This window comes from Lytechinus pictus, chromosome 8 (genome assembly GCF_037042905.1).
Source record: "Lytechinus pictus isolate F3 Inbred chromosome 8, Lp3.0, whole genome shotgun sequence".
NCBI lineage: Eukaryota > Metazoa > Echinodermata > Echinoidea > Temnopleuroida > Toxopneustidae > Lytechinus > Lytechinus pictus.
In genome coordinates this window covers 2,293,448-2,320,880 of record NC_087252.1, presented here as the reverse complement: position 1 = coordinate 2,320,880, position 27,433 = coordinate 2,293,448, and the positions used below count along the sequence as shown (strand labels likewise).

Below are 27,433 nucleotides of genomic sequence, written 5' to 3'. Positions count from 1 at the left end.
GATATCAAAGCACCTGCTGTCATCATATTAGAGCGTATATTAAAACAATTTGCCTAAATCTCGATTGTACATCGGACCCTGCCAGACTGTGACAAATGAAATGTAACATTTGTTTAATCTCATAACAGTTGGACTGGATATTGTTTCTGGAGAACGTTGCGGGAGAAGCCCCACCCCCCTCCGGACGAAGATACATATTAAGTATTAGTACATAAATTATGTATATGAAGAGTTTAGTTGCAAAAGGGGTTAGGTCCACTTTGGACCATTCCAAGAAAAAACATGTTTTTTATTGTTGGAACTGCAATACATTACCTCTTTGTCTCTTTTATCTCCTTGTCAACTATCCTTAAAAGGAAAATTACCCCCCAAAATGAATGAACTATTGAGACACATAAAATATTAGAAAACACAAATAATTCTATATCTGAAAATTTAAAATTTATTTTCGTGTGAAGGATAATAAAAACGGCACATTTAGGCAATATCTGACCAGCCACCCAACAAAGCAACAATTAGTCGCCAGGGAAGGTTTTTCGCTCAATATCCAAACAGTACTTCGCGTTTCAGGAAGCAATTATTAACATGATCAAAAAGTAAGCTGACGGAATGATAAATTCCTCTTCTTTAGTTGAAGTTTGAAATAAAAGATAAGATCAAAGACTTGCTTTTACACAATTTTTGAGGACAAATTGGAAGTTTCATAGAAATTACTCAGTGTGCAAACCTCATGCGTGCCACCTAGAAATTAAAACCTCGCTTTTTTAAGACCATGTTGGAGTTCTTGAGCATTGTATAAAAAATTCGTTGGGATATTACTGATCAATTAAGACAAGTTATATATATTTTTAAAGCCTGTGAGGTGCATCTCCAAGCTCATTAAGAATCTTAGATTCATTTAGGGCTACTCATTGGTGGTTTTGGGGTTGCTGGTCATAACCAATGTCTCACCCAGCCGGTATCCTTTGTTTCTTTTTTAGTGACTCTAGATACTGAATGGCCGGTCGGATCATTCTAACGCACTCAATGTTATCCTTCATACTTAGGCGTACAACATAACGGCTAACTAATGCAGAGACACTCATTTCAGCTTTGGTCCCATCAAGACATTTTTCTTTTAGTGCTTTGTTCATTTTATCTAACGTCCTGACGTCTCTGTCCATTCTTTCCTGACCGTATGCCTTTATCTTCGTCCAAAGCGTTTGGTTAAAATGTTCATACAGAAGGGCATCACCGTGGTTCCATTTGTAAAGTTGTTCAAACGTTCTCTTGGACATTTTGTCCACTTCTGATTTCGTTCTTGCATTGGCTGAGAAAAACGTCACATCGCTCAAATCCCAGCACATTAACTCCTTTAAGAGAACTAACGATTCTAAAAGATGCTCTGCAACTAGGACTAAATCGAAATCATTCCCCAAAGTAGTGATTTTATTCCGAATAGCGCCATCATTGTTCATCTGCAGTTTGGACATTCCTAGGTCATAAAGCGTTGGGTTAAGGGCACTATGTGAAGGAGTAGTACTCTGTCTTCGAAAATAATTCTGTGGTTTGTCCGCAAACCCTTCAAGGTCCACCTTGAAGGTACCTTTAAATCCATAGTAGGAATACATACTTTCAAACTGAGTTGAGGGATGCCGGATTATGGTCACATACGCTGCGTTCTTGTACATGATTTTCGCCATTTCTATGGTGAAAGAGGGGAATAATAAGATATGAATAAAAGTTCAAGAAATATGTTAAAAAAAATAAGGGCTACTTTGTCTTATCTTCTAGAATACACTGCCAAATCTTTTATTCAATGCTACGAGTCGAGGTTTTAATTTCATTATTGACGTCAGAAACTTCAGCAGCAGCAGTTGTAGAAGCAGTTCTGAAAATATACATGTAGATACAATTTAAAATAGGAGCTACTCAGCACTAGAGAAGGTAAAATTAGCATGCGCATTTGTTAAAGAAATTGGAAATACATTGAAATGAATTAATCACAGAGCAAACACAAAGCGTTTTAAACGTTGTCTAAGCGTCTTATGAACGTTTATTTGGTAATAGAACGTTTTGATAACTTTTTGTGTTTGCTTGAATAGCGGATTTGTTTGCACCACCACGCAGAACGAACCGAAACAGCAGTTCAATCTAGGTTTCTGATCTGACGAAAAATCGCAAATAATTCTGTCGTTTGTCCAGAGTTCAGAACGAAACTGCCATTTTGATTCCCCAGTACTCGACAAAGACTTCTTGGTTGTTCATTGTCACGAAGGGTATTTGATCACGTATTTTTTATGTTCTTGAATTTGTTCTGCGTCGCGGTTACAATATCTCCTTACGGTATACTCACCGTGACGATTATATCTTGCATGATTAGCAAGCATGTTGTATTTTCCTGTTGGTGACGGGATGGGAAATGTCCTTTTGAACAATGAGGGCGTCCCAAGGTATACACCTGTTTTTGGAAGGGCAAACGTCAGCCCATGATCATCACCATAGCGATAAATGATATTCTGTAATGTAGAGCTCCCGGTCTTGTGAGTTTTAAGGTACATCATGTTCTTTCGAGGGATGCATTTAGTTTCATCACGCATTTCCGGTCCACTTGAGTTGTCCCCATGTCTACCCAAAGAGGGACTCGGGGTGTCCGAGATCGTCATCCCACCATGTGGGTCTTTTCCAATGATCTGTTGGTCTTTTAAAAATCTATCGACGATCCCATGTTCGTTGCTCGTGTTCGTACTAGATGGTGAGTCGGAATGTGTTATTTTTTCAGTAGAGGTTCCGGTTTCATCTTTACCCGAATGGGCCTGGCTCGCTGTGGCGTTGGCAAGGTGTCGAAGAGAACCTGGTGCGATCCGACTGTAGGGAGAAAAAAAATAAAATAAAACCCCATTATATTTTGGGTAAATCTAAAGATATTTCATGTTTGATATTTGTCAACATGGTCCCCCGGGGGGGGGGGGGCGTAGAATGGTAGAAGTTGTTTAATTTCTCAGAAATGTACAACACATTCATGGCATTTCAGCTAGATATCGGACCTATGTTTCAAGCAGTGATAATTTACTGTCACATGCGTGCTTTTCTTAGTTGGTAATCTTCACTCTGTTTTTTTTTTTTCAAATTAGATTTCATTAAAAAAAAAATTCTCACCGAGCAAGATCTAAAGAAACGAACCCCATCTGTATTTACCATGACATCAATTCAATTCAATTCATTTATTAACCATATAAAAATATTTAAATACAATGTAAAATAACATAATACATGTATATAAATGCATAAATGTGACAAAACATACAAAAAAAAATTAATATACAACAAATAAATATAATTTATACATTCATGTAAAAGAAAAATCAACATATGGTAAGAGGCAACCAAAAATATTAAAATCTTGTTAGGCAGTTGCCCCTTTACAGGTATTCAAATAATCATAACGTAATCATTATATATTCATACATCAAACACAGAATCACCCACACCCAACACACATCCATGACCCATTGCACTCAAACAAAGGAGAGAGAGAGAAAGAGAGAGGAGAGAGGGGGGAGGAGGGTACACATGTATGTTTAGAAAAGGGAAAGGGAATCAAGATGAATAACCACTAATTAATTGTCTTTTAAGTAAAATTTTAAATGAGGAGGCAGTTGAACAAGAACGAATTATAGGATCTAAATTGTTATAAATTCTAGGTCCTGCATGTTTAAAAGAATTATGAATTTGATTATTAGAGGTCAGTGGAAGATGAAAATGAGAAGCTGAACGAGTATTATACTGGTGAAAATCATTATTATAATTTAAAAAAATCATTATGTTTACAGGTGCCATTTCCTGTTTAATATAATACATCAAAACTGCAACTTTAAATTCATAAATATGATAAATATTTAGTGTTTTTAATTCAAAAAAGAGGGGGGCAGATGATGCATAATAGGAATATTTAGTACAGATACGTAAGGCTTTTTTCTGCAATTTATGAAAGGGTTCTAATTGATTTTTTCCTATGTTTCCCCAAGTAATATTACAATAATAGATAAAAGGAAGTACAAGTGAGTTGTACAACATAAATAATTGTTTTTCGGGTAAAATAGAACGTAATTTACTGATGATACCAACATTCTTGGAAATCTTATTAAGTAAATTCATGCGATGGTCTCGAAAAGAAAGTTGATCATCCAGTAAAACTCCAAGGAATTTTACTGACTTTGAAACGTTCAAATATAAATTATTTATTTTTACTTTGACTTTGTGGTGAGGAGACTTAATATTTGATTTGGAGAAATACAAAATACATGTTTTATACATGTTTTATGGTGACAATTTTAAAATGAAAGCATCGTTTGCTACAAATATATTAGTTTATATTGAAATTTCATAAGGAGTTGAATTCCAATTTACATAATTAGTCAATCGATAATTTTTGATAGATTGTGACGTAATAGTTACAGTCCGATACCACATCCTTAAGCATGTCCCATTTATTTGTCGTATACAAGGGGAATGGCTGTGATATTGTTTGAATGGCAATGACAGCCTAAAGCTCAAGTCATATAGAGGGTTTTGACCATGCAAGTCAAGGCTGGTACTTCCGACTCACAAGGTCGCTTGAGAAAGCATTATTCCATAGACTTTGAACACTTTACACATATAGAGACCAAGACGAAAGACGACACAATGTCGCCTTGAGACCGGCCTCGATTATCAGAGTAAAAACGCTGTTTAAAATTTTTAAAACGATGTTCACTATTAAACCTAACAAGAGTTGTTTCACAAATTAAACTACGCTTAATTTATTCGGTTTAAGATTTAAAACACTTATCATGCTTATCGTAACTATTTAAACAAATACTGATGGTCCATATTGTAAACAGCTTTGTATTAAATTTTAAACAGCTATTTACTATGTAAGTCCCAGGTTCTTACGCATGTCATCCTCATGATATCCACTGTGATGGTGATTTCTCAAGTTACTTACAATGGATGTGCTGAAGGTGTTATAATTTTCTCGCTATTATCCTCCGTTATAGGTTTGAATGTTGTCGGATCTTTTAAGTTCAGAAGTAACAACACAGATGCTATTCCTCCCAATGTGACAAGGCCTGCGAATCTTCGGACTGATTTCATCGTAGAAGACCTGGATAAGTATGGCGAGAAATTTAAATACATTAAAGACATGAGGTCGAATAGTTCATTTCTCTTCAATAATTATGGCTCTCGCATTATGATAACCAGGCCCGTCGTACATGTCGTAAGGTAGTTCGATTTAAAACTCTGTTTTGAGCCAAAAACTGTTTTTCATCAAGACCGTGAACAATGCAAAATAAAAATGAACATGAGTACACCCCCCCCGGAAAATATAATACAACCAAACAAGGAAATAATGCAAAATTATCAATAGCAAAATTGAAGTAAACAAAACATGAAAAGTAAAGAAATTAATTGTATACAAAGTACTCAAAATGAATGAAAAACGAATGAGGGTAAGTTGAATCAGCTGTGGTACATACACTGCAGATGTGGGTCTAAATTAATTTTGTAGTCTAATGAGCTATAGGAGAGCCTAGAGCACCAAAGTAACACGGTAGATATGTGCAGTATGCAAATACCAAATATTATTATTATATTACTTACTATAAGTATTATTATCATTATTATAATCATCACTATTTTCATTATTATAATTACTATAAACATTATTATGATTATTACTACTATTTGCACTACCATATCCATTATCCACTGATAACGTTTCGATTGACTTGTTCTTTCAAAGCCGAGCGGTATTTATAGGTAATTTATTCCCAATTACAGCTTGTGTGAATAGGAAATTAGTTAATTCAGTCATACACGATCTGTATAATAATAATAATAATAATACCAACATGCTTATATAGCGCATATCACTGCCAAATGCGTTCCTATGTGCTAACTTGGATATTACTACCCTGGATCTAGCCCCGCAGCCTTTTACATAAGGAATAAATTCCGGCCAGGTACCCATTTACCTCACCTGGGTCGAGTGCAGCACAATGTGGATAGATTTCTTGCCGAAGAAAATTACGCCATGGCTGGGATTGGAACCCACGACCCTCTGTTTCAAAGTCCGAAGACGAGTCCACTGGGCCACAATGCTCCACACATGGATAAAGTACACTGAAGTAAAAGTGAGGAAAGCATAACTGACTGAGGTAAATAGAAAACGCTGAAAATAATAGAGCAACATTCCAATAAGTTTGATGCTGATTATTTTATCAACAGCTTCTTGTGTATAAAAAGAATTTAAATCGCAACGGTCTTTTATGGACAAATCTAATTGAGTATGTGAATGTTTAAACGGCCCAAGTCCAATCTATGGCGAAATTGACTTAAATATGGTCAGTTGATCCTTATACAATATTTCATCTTGTGTGTAAATGATAATGATAATGATAAATGATAATCTCAGAAAAATCTGGTATGAGTGTAAGACAAGCCCAAGTCTAAGACTTGTGCTTTTCTTACATTCATATCAATGCACACTCTCTCTCATTAATTCTACTACTATACTATGGAAGTCTACCATGTATATGAATGTAAGAATGGCCCAAGTCCATATGATTCTAAAAACGACCCAAGTCAATCAGACAAAAGGCCCCGCCCAGAAGTAACGTGAATATTAATGTTTATACATGTACACAAATGTACACTTATTTTTGTGATGCTCTGTGAAGTCTTTTGGCCAAATATAATTTAATTGTCCAAATCTAAAAAATATTATTTTTTCGATTTACTCGAAATGACCTCCTATGGACTTGGGCCTTTTTTATATGCAAATTCTCAATTGTACCTGACGAGAAAATTCTCTACAGTGCGACAATGCACCAGACGGTGGGCTGTACTGTTTCCAGACGAAGGAGTAATCAAGTTTATAAGAAATTAATGCAAACGATAAATTTGAAACCAATATTCGTCAGATGTTTATGTCGTATCTGGTTGCTATTCGACTAACGCCAGTCCGGGATTGACGTTAAGAATATATTTTTGAGCTAAATATCTAGTATGAATTAAACAATGTAGGACCTGTAATAGGAAACAAATCAAATAGCAGAAGCTTTGGACAAACGTGACGAATTAAAAAAAAAGTATATATATATCTAAACATCCTAAAATTAAAAAAAAATTTAAAAACTCACCAATTTGTCGTTGTTGTCTTTCCTTCTGGGCCTTTTCCACACCCTATTACATTCTCCTCAAGTAATACTTGGTGTTGGAAGGTAAACGTTTAAGTTCTGCTAGGTAATTTTTTTATTGCAAGGTATAGGCGGATAAGTGCTGGTGGATGAGACCAATTTAATGTTGCATGCAGGCGTACATACTGGGGAAATACGAGTTAAAGTATTTTTTCCTTAACCACTTAATAGTACACTGAATATAACAACACAGGTCCCGTTGGCAATACAGCTAAGACAGTGCTCATGCATTGGCAGTGAATGACCACTTAATTATGCACCTTTAGATTATTGGTACGTCTTATGGGAAAAGCCGTTGGACAATCGATATTTACTTTAGGTAGTGTCTCGCACGCATTGTCAATATCTTACTTATTGATTAATGCCAATAATCTTTGGATGCCTGTTTCGAGTACTTACGTAAGGGCATACTGGACCTGGAAGAGGTTGAAGTTTAGTCTGCAAATACAGACTCCTAATTGACACTTTTAATAAATTATGTCAGCGCTCGTACTAATTGATGTAGCCAGCATTTGCATTATTCATTTCATTTATTGTAAATAAATTTGCCCAGTGGGCCAAACACATTGGGGGTGTAACAGTAAATTTTGCTGGGTTTATTTCTTTAATCTGTACTCTTACATTTGGCTTTCCATACTTTATTGTTTACATTCAACTTGTTTATTTCCATTCCAACTCATATCATCCTTCTTTCCATCCTCACAGTCCACATACATTGTCATGATCTCATCTTACATTCCATCTCCACTATACATCTCACATAGCAACACAGGTTCATTGCATCTCATTCTTTCATTCAGTTTCCCCTCAGTCATGCTTCCTGGTGTTCCATTAGCTTTCCACTCCACATGGTCTTATTGTTTAATTATCATTAGGATTCAGTTAAACTCATGATCACCCTTCTATTTTCTCTGATTGGTTCTTATTTTTAAATAGGGTTAGTTCATTTTATAGTTCATACCATTTTCCTTGTATTTGATTGGTTGATTTATATGATTATCCAATGTGGGTACATTGGCGGAACTTCCCAGAAGATTAGATTGGAATGTAAAGTCAGTGCTGATCTGGACTTCATCGTGTTAAGTTCTAATTTATTCTGTGTTCACCCTATCTTCAGATTAATAATTTTAGTTTAATTAAAGTAAGGAGAGCTTTGGAGATTCCCACTGGGCAATTTGTTACCGATTACCAATTTTACCGGTTATTACCGGTAATATCACCCGGAAATTTGAGTAACACCAAATATTACCGTTATTACCATGCTATTACCGAAATTATAATTCCTGTTGATACCTGTTACTGTTATCACCCTGATGAAACCGACATTTACCGAGTTACAACAGGGTGACGATGGGTAATAAGGGTAATGTTGAATGACTTTGATTGGTTATAACATTGCAAACTTTAGTAATAACAGTAATCTTACAGCAATCCCAGCGAAATTGTCAAAGTCCAAAAAATTACTGTTATCACCCTGATGAAACCAACATTTTACCCAGTTACAAACAGGTTGATAAGGGGTAATGGGTAATGTTGAAGCGCTTCCATTCCCAGACAGCAAAGTATCTGGATCACATACGGTTCTTATCTGGGATATCTGGGTCCCATATGGGCCCACATGGAACCCAGATGAAAACATATACTTGAACCCACATGGTGCCCAGATAGGACTCAGATGGAAACGAGACCTCCAACCCATGCGGAACCCATTAATATTGGGTAAATGGAGTAATATCAGATGGTAATATCAGGAAAATGCTGGGAATATTAGTTACTCATGAATATTCATTACTACAATAAATGGCCAAAATTTTAGCTAATATAGCTGTAATAATTAATGTGTTTATGTTTATGCAATTATTCTACCCAGAAAATTTTCAGAAAAATGTGTAGTTTATATATCATATTAGTCATAATCATGACATTAATTTTAGAAAAATGTTTTAGGGTTGAATAATTGTTAACCATAATTTGTCAAGTGTTGTAAACTCGCTCAATATATAGAAGTAAATGACAGGGTTTGGTGGATAGGTGTAGGATAGGATTAGGATTAGGATGTAGGATTTTAGGATAGGATAAGATGATATGGCTTAGAGTATGGAGTTGTAAAAATGTGCTTCAATGACCCTAATGACACTAATTGTTTTTTTAATGAGCCGACATTAATTGGGTAATATTGGGTAAACAGAGTAATATGAGGTGGTGATATCATTAAAATGCTGGAAATATCGGTTACATCATACTGGGTAATATTGGGTAAATGGAGTAATATCGGGTCCGGGTAATAACGGGGAAAGATTGGTCTACTATTTCCCCGTTACTACCCACTGGTGTTACCGTGGTAATAACTACGTTATTACCTGTTACAACCCGGGTAATATCGGGTAAAATGCCCAGTGGGTTGAATTTACAGGAGAGCATAGGATACTGAAATGCAAGAGTTCATGATTTCGGAGTCGGTACAAACGGTCATGTTACAGGGGAATAGATAAGTCAACGCAACGGGTTAATGCTAATTTCTTTAATTGCCCACCCCCCCCCCCCCCCCTCAACGAAGTCCTACATCAGTGTCTGTGACTAGGGTATATTTCAATATTAAACACAAAAGTGTTTAGAAGTGGCGGCGCTTGTAGAATGAGTGCATGGCCACATCCACCCGTATAATTTTATCGCCAAAGTACGTATATTCAACTTAATTAAAACAGTACCGTATCTTTCAATTACAAAATTTCCCCTCATCAACACTGGAAATATTAAAGAAATAATTCTCGAAAGTAAAGCATTCCCCGTGGTGCATTGCTGTGAGCCACGGCTTCATTACTGCATGTTGGGGGTAATTAATGCGTCACTAAAAATAAAATAAAAGGATAAATGCTAACGATTGTTTTCAATATGAAGAGCTCACTTGCAAAAGGGTAAGGTCCATTTTTCATCAAATTTGATTTTTATGTCTTAATGTATAGATCTTTAGTAGCTCCATAAGATGATACCAAAGAAAAGTTGAAATTCCTATTAAAAAGAACTAAAATGGCAAAGAAAAATCTTTTTTTTTTTTTTAAAGGGGTTAGGTCCATTTCAGTTTAGTTGCAAAGGGGGTTAGGTCCACACATAATTTTTTTGGAAAAGGATATCTTCAAATATAGATTTCTCTCATACCCAATTTTATGTTATCATGGTAGGGTATCATAAAAATTCAGTTTCGCATAAAGATATTGCATTGTGGGAAAATAAAAAACATGGTTTTCTTGGAGTGGGCCTAACCCCTTTTGCAACTAAATTCTTCTGAAGAACTGATTTGTCAAAAGGGGTTAGGTCCATTTTCATGAATGTTGTTTTCTGTCTCTAGACCTCTAAATTCTTTGTCACTCTGATGATACCAAAGACAATTTGAAATTCAAATGAAAACGTGAATGAAAGTGGCAAAGAAAAACCACTTTTTTAACCAAAAGATATTTGATTCATTTCGGTTTACTTGCAAAAGGGGTTAGGTCCACAATGATGATTTTTTTTAAAGAAATATATGTTCTGAATGAAGTAGATGCAAAATTATGTGAAGGAAAGATTACAGAAAATGAATGTCTTGAGGCCTTAAAGTCAATGAAGCTGAACAAATCACCTGGGAGTGATGGAGTCAGCGTCGAATTTTATAAATGCTTTTGGGAGGAAATCAAATATATTGTAATTGATAGTCTAAATGAAGGTCATGAAAAGAAACAGTTGTCTTGTACACAAAGACAGGGCATACTTACCTTATTGTATAAAAAGGGTGATAAAAAACTCTTACATAATTGGCGCCCTATTTCGTTGCTAAACATTGATTATAAACTTGCTGCCCGTATCCTTTCTTTACGATTACAGAAAGTGATAGATAAACTAATATCACAAGATCAAGCTGGATTTAAAAAAAAATCGATCTGCTTTTGAATGTATTAGATTGATTCAAGATACGATTGACTATTGTGTGTTTACGAAGAAACAAGGTGTTGTGATGTTTTTGGATTTCAAAAAAGGTTTCGATACCATTAATCATGATTTCCTATTCTTTTTGTAAAAAAAACTCATTTTTAAAGATTCGTTTTTAAATGGATAGAAACGTTATATAACGGTGCATGTGGACGTGTTTTAATTTTTTTTGGGATATCAGATAAATTTGCAATAGAGAGAGGTGTAAGGCAAGGTTGCCCACTTTCGGCATATTTATTCATTATTGTTGCAGAGGTTTTAGCTCAGAAAATTAGACAAAATAATCAAATACAAGGGCTCCAAATTCGAACATAGATTGAACGATATAGATATACGTATCTTACATTATGCAGACGATACAACCATTTTTACTGATTCTATATAATGCATCAAAAAGATAATGAAAGAAGTCGAGACGTTTGGAAAATATGCTGGGCCAAAAATCAATTGGACTAATTCAAATCTTATGAAAATGAATATAAACAACAGTGAAACTAACAATCTTCTTTTTACTGAAGATCCTATAAAATGTCTTGGTGTTTTTGTTGGAAAAAATATTCCGTTGTCCAATCTCTCAATTGGGAAAATAAAGTTCAAAAAATAAAAAATACACTTGACTCATGGAAAATGAGAAAATTATCATTACATGGAAAAGTGGTGGTAATAAATTTTTTAGTAATGTCACAGATAATACATACTGCTACGGCAGTACCAATCCCTTCTAAAATAATCAAAGATATTAATAAACTAGTTTACAATTTCTTGTGGAATTCCAAAACAAAAATGGTGAAACGTTATGCCTGTCATAATCCTGAAAAAAGGGGGATTACGAATGGTTGACTTAAAGGCAAAATATCGATCACTACGTCTATCATGGATCAATAAATATTTGACAGGTGAAGACAGTGCTTGGAAAACCTTGTTTGAATATTGGACTCAGAACATCGGCGGGGATTTGCCTCTTTGTTTGACTTTTAATTGCAAAAAGAGTGATATGTATCGTATTTGTATGAAAAAACGTTTGCCCATATTTTATGTTGACATGTTCTGTTCATGGGCTGATTTAAAGTATATTGATATGTTTAAAGTAACGAATATTGAAAACGAAATTATTTGGTACAATAGTAAAATAAAGTATAAAAGAGATGTATTATATTTTCCTAACTGGATAAAAAACAATATTTTGAAAGTTAAACAAATCCTAACAGGTGGTGAATGTAAGAAGATTGATTCAATATGCACTATTTTTAAAGAAAGATAATTACTTTCTACCTTTGAATTGTTGAAAATAAAAAATGCGTTCCCGAAGTTCTGGCTTGACAAATTACGTAATGGTGCACGAAATGTAAATAGCATGTCATCGAAATCCAGCACTATTGAAATATATCAACATGTGACTGTATAGAAATAAATGGCATAAAAGCCAGACATTTTTATCATTTGATGATCGAAAAGGAGAAAGAGACCTCCCTTGTATTAATTTTTTTGGAACGATTTCTTTAGCTTGCCTCTTGAATTTAATTGGATACGATTATTAGAGTTTAAACTTGATTTTATAAACGACAACAGTTAATTTGAAAATGAAAACAAATCACAACAGAATACAGGTTATTCTGGTCCAGAGAAATTCAAGTAAAAAAAAAGAGGGAGGGGTTTAAGTTAAAAAATTATGGGTCATTTTGGTCTCATTTCTCAATTTTTTACACCTACCAGAATTTCAGGGGGTGCTGCCTATGGGGAATAATACACGCAGCACCCCCGAGGCGAATACTTGGTGGTGATTCAGCATCCCCAATTCACAGGACTATGTGTCATAGTACACATTTTTTCATAATTTATTGGAATATATTACATCACAAATCAGCAAATATAATGTGTAATTTCATCACAAACATGCTATCTTATTCACACAAGGGAATACTCGAAGAAATGCAACTTCGTGAAACGAAATAATGCCACATAGGTTAATCCCTTTATTTTTTCAACAATGGACTTTACAGAGACACTGATAAGAAAATAATGTTACTGATAAACGTATAGTAATGTTATAAATCAGGTTGTCACTTAGTAAATTTGGTTAATATAAATCGGGGGAAAATATGAAAAGCTTTATTATCAAGTGTTATTAATTAATCATGACCTGGCCTTCTCATACAAAATAATGTACAGCGTAATTAAATCGTGTTAAATTATAATAGCGTGCATATTTTTTTAAACAAACTCATTCACCAAATTCGACATTCTTGAAATACTGACATGTAAAAGCAGACATGGAGTATATGGAATATAACAGCAAAACAGTTTATTTTTCTATTAAACAATTTTTACTTGTGTTTCAATTGACGAAAACCTCAGTGCAACCCTTTGATCATTCACTCTTAAAAATGTTGGGCAATAAAACTGTCCACACAACAAGTGGCTAAAGCTTTTTTCCAATTCTGGGTGGGTTTAAACCATGCAATAATGTGTACTTTTTGTGAAAACTACACAGTATTGGTTAAAAACTACCCAGAGTTTGATCGATTTTTTAACCTATTGTTGCGCGGACAGTATGTTGCCCAACATTTTAATAAAGAGTGTTGACCCAGTCGACAAACCTTCACAAAGAACACAAATACGAAAACACCCACCGTTGTTTTTGCACGTTTTTTTTCTACAGAAAACTTAATGTTTCCATTACACAATATCCATCTGTAAGCAATTTGTGCATGATATACTAACTCACATGAAAGTAAATTAATTGAATAAGAAATAACCCCCCGCCCTCCGAGAAACAGAACAAAGCTCTAAAATAAAATGGCCTGTGTGGCATATTATGAAAAAAAACATTGGTAACACAAAAACGGGGAAGACAATTACCTTTTCCAGTTTCTTGGTAGAAAAACGCACAACAAAACGAATAACGAAAAAAAAAATCATTTCTCTTTTGCAGAGTCCTCGTATAGATTCTGAATTCTTGAAGGAACTCATACATTCGCGCAAAAGAACGAAATAGGGCCTATTAAAATGTAATGAAACACACATGCAGACGCACCCCACACACACCAACAAATATACTAAAAATAGGTATACATATTTTGCCTTTGACCTGATGTCAAACTTACACCGCAGTCTAACTCTTTGGTGTGTATAGCAAAAAGGTGCCTAACCAGGATAAGTTTTTTTATATTTCACTCAGCGAATTCGCCAATAAACCTATTGTTAGAAAAAGGCAATATCACAAATTTTCTTCTTCATCCATCATGAGAAGATACAATCAGGAGACACAACAAAGTTTTGACATGATTGGCCTTCAATAATTTATGCACAGACTTAGAACATACCCTAACCTTCGATCAAAGAGTAGGCATTTGTATTATCTTTAGACGGAATTATGTATTAGATTCCGAATGTCTGTAAAGATAAAACCGGAATTTTAGTCGGCTCGCAGTTGTTTTGACCACAATGGATAATAATCGAAAAGTTTGAAAAAAGGTTTATACTAAGTTATCCCATAGGCTTGCATTTCTATTATGGTCAGAAAAGTTTAATCTAACCACTTTACCTACTTTTTAATCGCAGAATATACGTTTAGTCAAAAGAAACATCTTGGGTTTTTTCTCACTATTTTATAGATACACCATTGCCTGCTTTAAAATAAAACTTTAAAATAAAACTATTTTTGTACGTACAAAACATATTCTTACATTACACAGTCATCATCGCTCACCGTCTTTTACACAATATGTATAAAGAAATAAGGCAAGAGAGTGGTGAGAATAATTAAACAATGATGAATCATACTGATTGAAATCATATTACGCCTACTCTTAATCTAAACATTCGAATGATTAATGCGATTTAGTAATTTGCATTCATTTATGAAAGCTGCGATAATTTTTTTTTTGCAACAACAATTTTGATGACACATTTATACATAGACACCATTCTCTTATAAAAGCACATGTTATTATATCCGCTACTTAGCTACTACTACTGCTAATGCAACTTATTTTTCCGTCCTCGTTCCCATCGCATTCTAGGATTGGCTGCGGTTAAAACTGGAATTACAACTAAGTGCAAATAAAGTAACTTAGTTTATCACTCTTTTGGTTAAATTTTGAACGCTATTTACATGGTTTAAGGTAGTTCTTAAAAAGCTGTCATTAAATTATTATTAATACTCATGCTCAAATGGATCGAGAAATTAACGTTACCTGGAGAGGTTCTGGACTCATCATTTGATCAGTGTTCAATGCATGCTTTTCATTATATTCTTGTTTTCATGAAAAGTTTCTTTCAAAAGTTTATAAAGATCTAACATATCCCACTCTCGTCAGCCCTGAGTTACCCTTCCTGGTGGAGGACTTCAGGGATTGAAACTACAAGGTACAAGGTACAAGGTATTTTCATGTCTACACGCTATGGTACAAAGACGTTCAATAATATTGTTTGCTACAGTGTAAGTATGCACGTCAATTCTGCATTTTGAACACGGAAACGCTAGCAATCACTTGTTCATGTTGTTGAGGAATAACAAATACAACGCAGACGAAATTATAAAATTCATACATTTAAGGTAGATCTCACATTTTTACAGATGAAGCAGAATCAATCAATATCTAACAATAAAGACAATAAGCTTGCATGAGATTCCTATATTAGAACTTGGAAAATTCTAGTATCATGATTTCATGAGCTAGCTCATAAAACCCTGCTCTAACAAGCTCATCGTTTACTGATCTTCTCTCTTTAAATGATATAGCCGAGGAATCATACTTTCTCATCCACTTATCCGCCCAGCGGACAATCATGTTAGTTGACATTTTCCGATCTTGTTCACCATCATCAGGCTTAAGTTTCAGGAATCGAACAAGATTCTGTATCTGACCGTCATCAAGTCTACTGCAGATAATTTTAATGGCATCTTCCTCTGGAGATTCCTGTCGATAAAGGCCTTTAAAAAGTATGAAACAATGATTTAAAGCAAATTATTAACATTGCTTGAGAGTAATGGCTAAAAAATTAAAAGTTCGAGGCGAATGTACCTACATAACTACCTATCTTTCCAGTATGACGCGATAAAACGGATAGTGTAAATTTGTATCATCAAGTGAAAATGAGAAATGATTTTATTCATATATATACATATATATATATATTTTTTTTTTTTTTTTTGGGGGGGGGGGCTTTCTACTCCACATCAGGAACGATATAATTATTGAACGAAAAATGAATTTCAAAATCTTATACCCTTCAAAATAACAACTTCAATCTCACATGTGCATGCTAGGTGCGTGTAAGTAGATTAAGGGCAGATGAAAAGTAAACTAATGATCGAACGACTGCTATTTATCCCGGAACGAACGTGAAGATTTAACTAGATTTGGAACAACAAATCGGAATCAAGAAATAAAGAGAGAAAGCAATGGTGAATTGGGCGTTAGGATAGTCTGGCAGATAGTCTAGCATATTAATTAATAAGCATGGGTCCCATCCTCAAGCTTAATGGGGCGTTGCAACAAAGATAAGTTTCAATTAAAAGCAAATCAACTATATAGATCGAACATACTTTTTTTAACACTGCACCATAAGAGATTAAAAAATTGCCATTGCTTCTCCCCGATAAAATACCACTGAACATTCTGAATAAGATGATGAGACTTACCTCTTAGAACTTCATCAGCAAGATCTGAACATCCAACTGCTTGGAGACCATCAATGATATGCCGTCTGTAGTGATACGGAACTGGTCTGATCTTCTCCTTCCAAGTCATTAGCACTTCTAAACAGTCTACCTTACTGTATGCTCCAAGGCATTCTGGAAGTTCATCAGGTCTCAAATCCAGTTGACCAATAAGAGATTTGAATTTTGCTTGGTCACAGTCGTTCAGTACAAAGGCAATTCTTGCGAGCTCACTTGTACTCATCTCGTGATCTATATTTATTCAAACAGGTAAAATAACTTTAAAATGATAATAATTATAATAATGATGATATTAATGATGAAATTTAATAATAATGGTCATGATAATAATAATAATAAATTATCATCGATATAGCGTTTAATACTTATTTTTTCTTAGTGCTTTACATTGTTATTATTACCCCTGTCATATGATCATTGCGTTCCCGCATACATTGTATTCACATTTTCCACTGTCTGTGGACTACTCCAACAAGAGCTAGAAAAAATAGGTAGCTAGACACACTATACAAATAGGCTTTCGCATCCTACCGGGTACCCATTGAGCACCTGGGAAAGAAGAGCGATAAACTCTGGATTGACGCCTAGCCAGAGGACGCTAGGCCGTGGTGGGATTCGATCACACAACCCTCTGATTACAAGGTGAGAATCTGAACAGCTACACCATGGTACTTCCATTTTGCTAAACGGAATATGAGGCTTATATAATTGATTAAATTATTTCAGAGCACAACCCATGTTAGTCGATTTTTAATTAATACCCCCCCCCCCTCATTCGAATAACACCCTGGCGCAGTCCCTGTGTACGTCAGTGATATCGTACCTAAATATATAGATCTTGCAACATCGACATAACCCATATTTGTGAGCTTTGCACAGAAATCAAGACGATTGTAGCTTTCCGATTTGTCCTTTACTTCGCAGATCTGGAACAGAAGATCCAACGATCCTTTGTCTAGAACAGAACACTGTCTCATGTACTTCGAAGTCGTTATTTTGTTGATTTCCAGTGCTTCTATGACGGGATAAACGTCCCTCATCAATATGAGAAAGGCTGCTCGTATAATCTCTACTTCATACACCCTTTCCCGTGGCGTCTTGTTTACGATGCATTCTATTGGGATCAATCAAATGTGCATACATGATCATTATTTGTGTAATACTCCCAACTCAATAATCGTACTTGAAATTAATTTCACTTTTTTTTTTACTAATCATAGGGTTTTATTTAGACTTATAATAAAATCACATCAATCTCAGGATTCATGTCACTAAAATCCAATGAATAATATGAATGACAAGGAGAGCGTGCGCCAAACAAAATAAGATTTTATTATATCGTGTCGTGTTTATCTGGAACTAAAAATAATTAGGGGCGGACTACGAACAATTAGGGCTGAACATAACAAAGGTTCCCTCAATCTATTCAAACTCTGAAATACCCTATACTGTATATCATTTTTCTTCCTATTTTCTTTATATTTTGAATATTTATTCATCGTCGAATTCAGTGTTCGATAATGACAAGGAAATGAGAAAGTGTGTACCTTATGAACAAAAAATATTCAGTCACGGATGTTTCTATGTGATTCCATATTGTATTTACCTTCTAGCCCTACAGATTTGAAAGCCGATCTCAATGGCTTTCGACAAGATTTGTCTACACGCTTTCTTCTCCATAATCTCAGTTGTTGCCCCAGATCAGACGAAGATATATCTTCTTCCTGCGATTCTTCATGAGAACCGGCGTTTTCTTTTCCTGTCCCTTCTTGTGAGAGTGATCGCTCAAACTTGGGTTGATACTTTCCATCATGGTCGTCGGACATTAAGCTGAGTGTAGCTGAATGTAATGATAATCATGACATTTTGATGTAAAAATGAATATACGCACAACTACATGTATGCATTTAGAAGATATTTAGTTTACTTATGACATTTTTCATTCAACGTGAAATATGACTATCTTCGATTTTAATATATATACTGAAAAGCTCTTCGTCGGACATTTCTCATTTCAGTTGTTATCAAAATTGAATCCTATTGAATCTAAGTGTCAAATGTGCGCATAATGTCAACGGTTTAACTTAAAAATATAGACGATAGATAACATCATAACGAGAATGTCACAACTAAAAGCTCACCCATTAGTTTTCTTGCTGTCCTTTTTGATCTCTTCCAGTGGAGTCGTTTTTTACTGGTAAAGTCCCCCACCTTGTCGTCAATTGTCGCTTGAGACACCAGCCACTCAAGTTCTTGATCCGTTACAAAGTTTACTGAAAATGTGGATTTCCATCGAAAAAACAACACATTTTATTATCTCTTTAATATTTATATTCAGGTCGTTAAGAACCATAATTATAAAACTTTTTACAATAGTTGTGTAAAGTCATTTTTGTTTTATTTTCATTTTACTTCGTAATCTTTAAGCTTATCGAAAGAGGGTGCATCTGATCAGGTACTTATTTGCGAAAGAAACCCATGATCCACATGTTTCACTTTTACGTATTGCGTAAACTATATAATAAAATAAATATAGAAAAAAGTGTTACAATAATGATTATAATTAAGACAAAAAAACGTTTGATTTCTTGAAGCAAAAATAGACATTTCTCCAAATTATGAAGCACATCGTTCAATTCTTCTGGAAATAGAATTACTTACAAAAAGTAGTCGGGAGCTGCTATCTCACACCCATTGGTCCTTACCTTTAGTTTTATTTGTCATGAATCCAGATACTTCTGAGAAGACTTCTTTCACTGTATACTGTAAGTGACTGTCTCTCCATTGTCGAAGATCAATAATGTCCGAACTCTTCTTTTTCGGTCCTTCTACTTTAAGGGGTATACCTACTTTCTCGCAGAACGTTTGCATCATGTCTTCGTCAAGGCAAGTCATAAGCGTTCTTAACCGGATTAAATCATCGTCGAAGATCGTCGCAAGATCTATAATCATGCAGTAGTACAAGATCCATTATTGCTTCCGAAATTATAATAAAAAAGTCGAAATTTTACACAATGTGTTGCACAAATACGTGTGTGTAAAATGAAACCCTCTACACTTTAAAATGACTGCCACATAACAAACTTACGATTCAGGGAGAGGATTTTTAAGTACATGTATATCGATAGCTCATGGAATTAATTTTCACTTGTTACCAAATGGTCGAAAAATATTGTTCATGTTGAAATCATGATCGATTCCTGCCCAACCTTATTTTCATTGCTTTATAAAAATAAATAACTAAGCTTATGCCAAATACTTTTTGAACGAAATTGACGTCATATGAAAGGTGAGCTGTATTATTCATGCATATAAACTTTCTCCACATAATCATGTTTCGTCTTCATTTTGCAGTCATTTCAAAAGTGTAAAGTTTTTTTTTTTTAGATATATGGCATAATTGTCATAGACGCGATAAATGTGTTCTATAAAGGAAGTAAGAAGGTTGTTCAATTTAAAAGAATAATATGAATTGAATTTATTAGAATGTCACTGGCATTCGCCAATATTTTGTTCTAATCAGGAAGTACAAAATAATACAAAACAAATGCACAATTGAAGGAATATAGGCAGATTTCGTAAAAAAAGAAAAAAATAACTTATGTCTACTTATAAAAAACTAAATGCATCATGGCATAAATAATAGAAGAGAGTGTACTTTCAGTTTTAGTTAGGGTAGCCCTTTTGGTTATAAAACTAATAAGCAAAGGACGCTGCATAAGGATAACACAATATATATATATATGATATTTCTTAGAAAAAATAATAGTTCCTGAAGGAATAAGTTATAAAGAAAGATATGGCATAAAAACTTACGGAATGTTTTTGACTCCCGATGCAAGTTTGCCGAGAGTTCGGGATCTTTTTTTCGCCGAAAGTGAATTGTGCCGAAAAAATCTGGCGATAACAAGAGTTTTCAGAAAGAAAACAGCAATTTACATTTCGTTCTCATTTTATGAAATCAGGAGTATTAATGCTCTATGTGCTATTTATTCTGGTAGTACGTAGAGCATTTAGTGAGCTCTTGCACTTGTGCAGCGCAATATAATACGTAAATATATTATTTGCCCTATATAAATACACGTATATTGTAAAATAATTTTAATTATTAATATCATTGCTATTATCATTATTGTTGTTATTATCATTATTTTCATCATCATCATCATCATCGTTGTCATCGTCATCATGATCATTATTAATTTTCATTAATATTATCATTATTATCAGTGTCTAAACTATTAACCTGCATTTTTTAATCAGGATGATTCTGTTCACAAATTTCAAGTATATGCCTACAACAATACAATACCCTGTATATGGAACTATGGGGAAGAAAACTACTTTTTATGTGAGAGTTTCATCTAAACTCTCACATAAAAAATAATTTACTAAAATAAACAAATGTGTAAATTTACATATTTTTAAATATAATGTGCATGTAAATGACTCACAATAACGGGGAAATAGTTAATGTTGAATGAAATTATATACCTTTTTTTAAGAACAGACTTTTCAAGTAAATACAAATAGAGATATGATACGTCAATCACAATATATTTTATCGTATGTTTACCTGTCATATCATGTCGACCAATTTTAATCAGACTATCATCCAGTTTACATCTCTTCTCATAATTACTGCATTGCTCACTTTCAATCCAGTCTCGAACCATAGATTTTGCATCAAACAACATTTCATTGTTTTCTTCTGCAAAGTTGGATATTTTGTTGTCTTCAGTCGCCGGTGTCTCGTTTGCCAATCGCTTGCGATGCCTTCCTGTAAGTCTACGGACGAATTCACATACTTCTTCATTTCCAATGGTCTTTTGGAGTTGAACTGGGACTACATGGGGATAAGAAGGACTTAAATTAAAACTCATTTAAAAAAAATGTCACTGTAAAGATCTTACAATAAAAGCTTTGCCCGTGAAAGTCCATCTGTTTATGTGTTTTTTTTTTACTTTTAATAATATCTATAATATACATACAGACAAAAATCTCAAATTGAAAGGTCATTTTGCAAATCTTTAATAGGATGTCTTTGAAAATATATTTTCTACTGATTATTCTATGATTCAAAGGTGATTCTAAGACAAACGTATAATATATCAAATTACACTGCTTGCAAGATACACAAGCACAAAACCGTTTTCCCTGACTCACTCCAATTCTTGTGTTGCATTTCTCTTGTGGCTCTATTTGTTACATTTTTACTACCTTTTATTTGGTTTACCTGGTTAACTCAAATGTTACCACCCTCCATCCCTTCAACGAAATAGACTGTAAATTCATTTAATGTGTTTTTAAGAAAACTCTCTAAACAGGTGAGGTATACGATGTAAACTTTTTTTTTCTATCTCTCTCATATTTTTTGCGTTTATGTTCAGTCATTTCTCTCCTTATTTTTGGAATGGTGAAACAAAAATGATTTCGTTGTCATTAAACAGGATTGACCGTCGTTTCTTGGGATTTATTTAATAATTTTTGACAGTTTACGACAATCCCCATTCACTGACGGTAGTACGTTAGTACGAGCCCGCATGTGTAATCATTTTTACCCAATTTGGGCCTATAGTGTTTTGTCTAGATTTGATTTTGTTTAGGTCTAAATGACGTTATATCATCTTGAACTCTAATCTCTCTTTTGATAAAACGCATTTTTAAGTAAAATATCGGAAATATACGTTACCGATGAAATATTCCTTATTTTTTTTATTTAATTCATTTTTTTTGCGAGAAAACACTGGCAGCCGTGTATTGCTGCTCTCTACGTTCCTGAAGTAAGGCTTATATCAAGGCTTTCCGATTAAAATGTTCGATATCCTGGCCAGTCAATGCATGCATCCATGATGCATGCGACAAGTTCCGAACGCACGCACACAAAAATTAGCGATATATAGACAAGCGCAACGCAGCGGGCACGAATCGCGATATATGGCGACTGGTAAGGACGTCTGTAGGTTTGATGACGTCATTCAAGATGGCAATTTACCATGGCTAACGAAAGGATGAGGATCATAGGCGGATCCAGCTTTTGGCGAGCAGCGCACATATTTTTGCACTTCACCGGCGCCATAAAAGAAAATGTTGAAAAAGGGGTAAAGTGTGACCCTGTCAAATGCTCTTTTCAAAATGTGGGATTTCCAGTCATGCCATTTTGCATGACCACATGTAGATAATATTTCCGGGGGGGGGGGGGGGGCAAGACTCGAAAATTTGGTGCACAGTTTTCATAGTTTTCATGAAATGTTAAGTGTTACGTTTGCTGGTCCATACAAGCTCTTATTGTTACCTGTCCTGGACAAACACCAACGTAAACCTCCTGAATCTTGTTCTCCATCCAGACACTCCTGAATTAGCAAACAAGCCACGCCGTGTCAAATCGTTTAAAAACAGTTTATTTACAAAATGTACACATGACGATTCAGATTCACAAGTCCGTTGTTCACATAGCGTTATCCTTTTTTTAGTCTGTCCTCCAGACTTAAACGTGTATTATTATCTCGTCACACTCCCTTCCTTAAAAACATGCTTATAATTTTTCAAAGAAATTGCAATAAGTATGTTCGCAACTCAAATTTTGCTTGTTAATATAAACGAACATTATCACAATGAATATAGCCCTTAACCAAACACAGTTAATGTATTAAAACACATCGAAATGCCCTTTTTCAATTTCACGCTTTTTGTGCAGCAATTTCGCATACTTTGGCAAAAGAAAAGCATAATATAAAACATAGTATAATGAAATGAGTAAAACAGACATGTATTGATAGCGCATGCATGTAGTAAAACTTATTCATCAAAATGTACACGCATGTTCTGAAATACATGTATGTTCGTAATAAACATAGTCATAAGAAATTTCACATGAATAATCAACATAAAAAATACATGATATTACTTCCAAGTGTGATGAGAAAAGCAATATAAAAAGCATTGCTTCACTGAGTCCAAAAGTCAATGACATGAGAAATCATTCAAGATGTAAGTTCTAACTTCTGATTTCCAATATCTTCTTCCAATTATAGTTTCAGTTCAACGAAGTTCAACATCATTGCTTCAGTGTTAGGGTTCATTGAATGTTCATGAAGATTCACAGTAGGTTCAGATTACTTGATCCAAGATATAGTCACATAGTGTAAACATGAGCACAGTTGGCATCCAGAAATCCAGAAAAAACACAAGTTCAGTTCACTTTCAAATCAAACATGGTATAGAGTCCATTCCGGAGTATCCATTAAGTTGAGATGACAAGTAAGCATTTAGGTATAAATTCACATGATGATATAAGTTTCAAGTTCAACAGTTCACTGAAAGTGCAGTTTCCAAATTTCACCTTGATTATACACAATATCAAACGTTCACAGTTCAAATGTCACGATGAATTAACACGCTGTCAAATGTTCACTGCTCAAACGTCACGATGACATAACACGATGACAAACGTTCAAAGTTTATCACATTGATGATATCAAACTTTCATTGTCCGAATTTCACATTGATACACACGACGTTAACTTCAATTGTCCAGAGTTCAAAGTTCACACAAAGTCCATGTTATCAAATTGGTCAAAGTTTAGGATTTTGTTTACACTCGCGACAATGTGTCTGCAATAATGTTGTCTTTTCCCGGTAGATGTCTAATGTTCAAGTTGTACTCTTGGAGCAGTAGACTCCACCTTGTAAGTCTTTGATTTTTGTTTTTCATCTTACTTAGAAACGTCAAAGGATTATGATCTGTCCATATGTCCAATGCATGTTGAGATCCACTCACATACACTTCAAAGTGTTGCAGTGCAAAGATTAACGCCAAAGTTTCCTTCTCCACAGTGGAATAATTTCTCTGACTGCTCGAAAACTTCCTTGAGAAGAACGATATGGGCCTGTCTGTTCCCTGTTCATCTTTCTGCGTAAGAACAGCTCCGGCACCCACATCACTAGCGTCAACCATCAGAGAGAATGGCTGACTAAAATCTGGAGCCACCAGTACAGGATTGGTAGATAGGAGTGCTTTCACTTTGTCAAAAGCACTCTGACAGTCACTGGACCAGATGAGCTTCACCTCCTTGCGTAGTAGATTGGTCAGCGGGGCGACGACATCAGAGAAGTTATGGCAGAATCGTCTGTAGTAGCCTGCCATGCCAAGAAACCTCATCAGTTCCTTCCGGTTGGTTGGAGTCGGGAACGCCTGAATAGCTTCTACCTTCGCTGAGAGTGGTCGAACATGACCTGAACCAACAACGTGACCCAAGAAACTAACAGTAGCACCTCCAAACTCACTCTTTGCCAAGTTGACTGTCAATTTGGCATCAGACAATCTCCTGAACAAATCTCTGATTCTTTGTACATGAACTTCCCAATCTTCACTATACACAATCAAGTCATCTATGTAAGCTTCACAGCCTTCAAGACCAGAGACAAGACTATTCACAAGTCTTTGGAATGTAGCCGGCGCGTTTTTCATACCGAATGGCATCACAGTGTAATGGAATAGGCCTTGAGGTGTAGCAAATGCGGATATTTCTTGCGCTCTCTTAGTCAACGGAATCTGCCAATAGCCTTTAAGCATATCGAATTTGCTCACATACTTCGCCTTGCCTATACGGTCAATACAGTCATCTACGCGCGGTATGGGGAAAGAATCGGTCTTTGTACTCGAATTGACTTTTCTGTAGTCGGTACAGAAACGATACGACTTATCCGGTTTCGGAACTAAGATGCATGGTGACGACCATGCGCTGCTACTTGGCTCAATGATGCCATTCTGCAGCATGTACTCTATTTCTTTTTCAAGATTCTTCATCTTTACTGGGTTAACACGATAAGGTGCCTGCTTGATTGGGGTGGTATCTCCCACACAAACATCATGTTCAACAACATCAGTACGAGATGGAATATCTGCAAATAACTGCGGATACTCATTCAACAGCTCCTTCACATCCCTCCTCTCCTTCTCAGACAAGTGGGTTAGTTTGTCATTGATGTGTGTTAGAACTTCTGAATTTTTCAATTTCACACATGGTTCATCTCTCTCAATTTTACACATCTCTTCACTTTCATCATTCAGCTCAGATTCTACAGCACTCAACACTGGTTGTGCTCTCTTTTCATCATCTCTTCGAACATAGGCTTTTATCATATTCACATGACATACACGCTTTTTCTTTCGTCTATCTGGAGTTTTGACGACATAGTCAACATCACCAACTTTCTTCAGAATGGTATACGGTCCAGAAAATCTAGCCTGCAAAGCATTACCAACTACTGGTAACAAAACCAAAACTTCATCACCTGCCTTGAAATTCCTTTCCTTGGACTTCTTGTCATACCAAGACTTCATTTTCTCCTGAGAATCAGACAAATTCTTCCTAGCAACTTCACAAGCACGATGCAATCTCTCACGGAAAGACGATACGTAGTCTAACATATTCACATCTTCCTCATCTGACAACAACCTTTCACTCAACAACCTGAGGGGTCCACGGACTTCATGTCCATACACGAGCTGAAATGGGCTGAAACCAAGAGATTCTTGAACAGATTCTCTCAAAGCAAATAGCAACAATGGAATTCCCTCATCCCATTGTTTCTCTGTCTCCAAACAATATGTTTTGAGCATGTTCTTGAGTGTCTGATGACATCTCTCAAGTGCTCCTTGCGATTCAGGATGGTATGCACTAGAAACTACATGTTCAATCCCTAACTGCCCTAGCACTTGCTTAAAGACTTTCGACATAAAGTTTGATCCTTGATCAGACTGAACGGTACGCGGTAATCCTACAGTCGTGAAAAACTTGATCAGCGCCTTGCTCACATTGTTTGCGGTGATGCGTCTAAGTGGAATCGCTTCGACATACCTGGTACTTGCGCACATAATGGTAAACAGGAATTCATTACCCGCTTTTGTCCTCGGAAGCGGACCTACGCAATCTATGATAATTCTTGCAAACGGTTCATCGAACGCTGGCACTGGTTTTAATGGCGCGACTGGTATTTTCTGATTCGGTTTACCTACTACCTGACATACATGACAACTTCTGCAATGGTTTGCAACATCCTTTTGTAAACCCGGCCAAAAGAAATGAGAAAGGATTTTTTCCCGAGTCTTATAGACTCCCAAGTGACCTGCAAGTGGTGCTTCATGAGCAAGACTAAGTATTTCCGGCCTATAAGTAGAAGGAACTACAATCTGGTGGACCTCTTTCCAAACTTCATCAGCAGGAACATCTATCGGCCTCCACTTTCTCATCAAAACACCTGACTTCATATAATAACAAACAGGCACGGTCAATGCCTCCTCTTCAGAGATCGCTCTCTCAAACATGGATACTAACTGAGGATCTTTTTGTTGCTCCTCCAACAACTTACTCTTACTTATCGGCATTGGTTCACATTTACTTTTCTCTTCTGTACTTTGAGTTTCTCCTGCACCCTCATTCACATTTGATTCACATTCATCATCAACCAAACGACAAAAGAAAGAATCTCCCAAGTTAACCTCATCTAGCTCACTAGACTTCGATTCAGACTCTACTTTCTTTGCCATCGAACGAGTTAC

The 27,433-nt window shown here is 35.3% G+C and overlaps 2 protein-coding genes across 5 annotated transcripts; both read right to left on the bottom strand.

Moving 5' to 3' along the window:
• Window positions 1–419: 419 nt before the first annotated feature.
• Window positions 420–7,596, bottom strand: LOC129266873 (galactosylceramide sulfotransferase-like). Of its 3 annotated transcripts, none has more exons than XM_054904650.2 (5): window positions 7,164–7,596; window positions 6,002–6,144; window positions 4,967–5,125; window positions 2,336–2,847; window positions 420–1,684 (listed from the first exon to the last, which is right to left on the bottom strand). In XM_054904650.2, the coding sequence occupies exons 3-5, from the start codon at window positions 5,113–5,115 to the stop codon at window positions 948–950; spliced, it is 1,398 nt and encodes a 465-aa protein (XP_054760625.2). In that variant the 5' UTR covers window positions 5,116–5,125; window positions 6,002–6,144; window positions 7,164–7,596; the 3' UTR covers window positions 420–947. The 3 variants fall into 3 exon arrangements, with proteins under 3 accessions (XP_054760625.2, XP_054760626.2, XP_054760627.2); XM_054904651.2 differs by having other exon boundaries at window positions 5,997–6,144; window positions 7,164–7,476; XM_054904652.2 differs by lacking the exon at window positions 6,002–6,144 and having other exon boundaries at window positions 7,164–7,476.
• A 5,525-nt stretch (window positions 7,597–13,121) lies between these two features.
• Window positions 13,122–23,345, bottom strand: LOC135155022 (uncharacterized). Of its 2 annotated transcripts, XR_010294359.1 has the most exons (10): window positions 23,165–23,345; window positions 21,446–21,715; window positions 20,686–20,766; window positions 19,575–19,811; window positions 19,011–19,142; window positions 18,476–18,709; window positions 17,693–17,983; window positions 16,831–17,100; window positions 13,768–16,119; window positions 13,138–13,583 (listed from the first exon to the last, which is right to left on the bottom strand). XR_010294359.1 is itself a non-coding variant. In XM_064103350.1 (9 exons), exons 2-9 carry the CDS (start codon window positions 21,564–21,566, stop codon window positions 15,824–15,826), a joined length of 1,662 nt encoding a protein of 553 aa, XP_063959420.1. In that variant the 5' UTR covers window positions 21,567–21,715; window positions 23,165–23,345; the 3' UTR covers window positions 13,122–15,823. The 2 variants fall into 2 exon arrangements, 1 of the variants encoding a protein (XP_063959420.1); XM_064103350.1 differs by having other exon boundaries at window positions 13,122–16,119.
• Window positions 23,346–27,433: the final 4,088 nt, after the last annotated feature.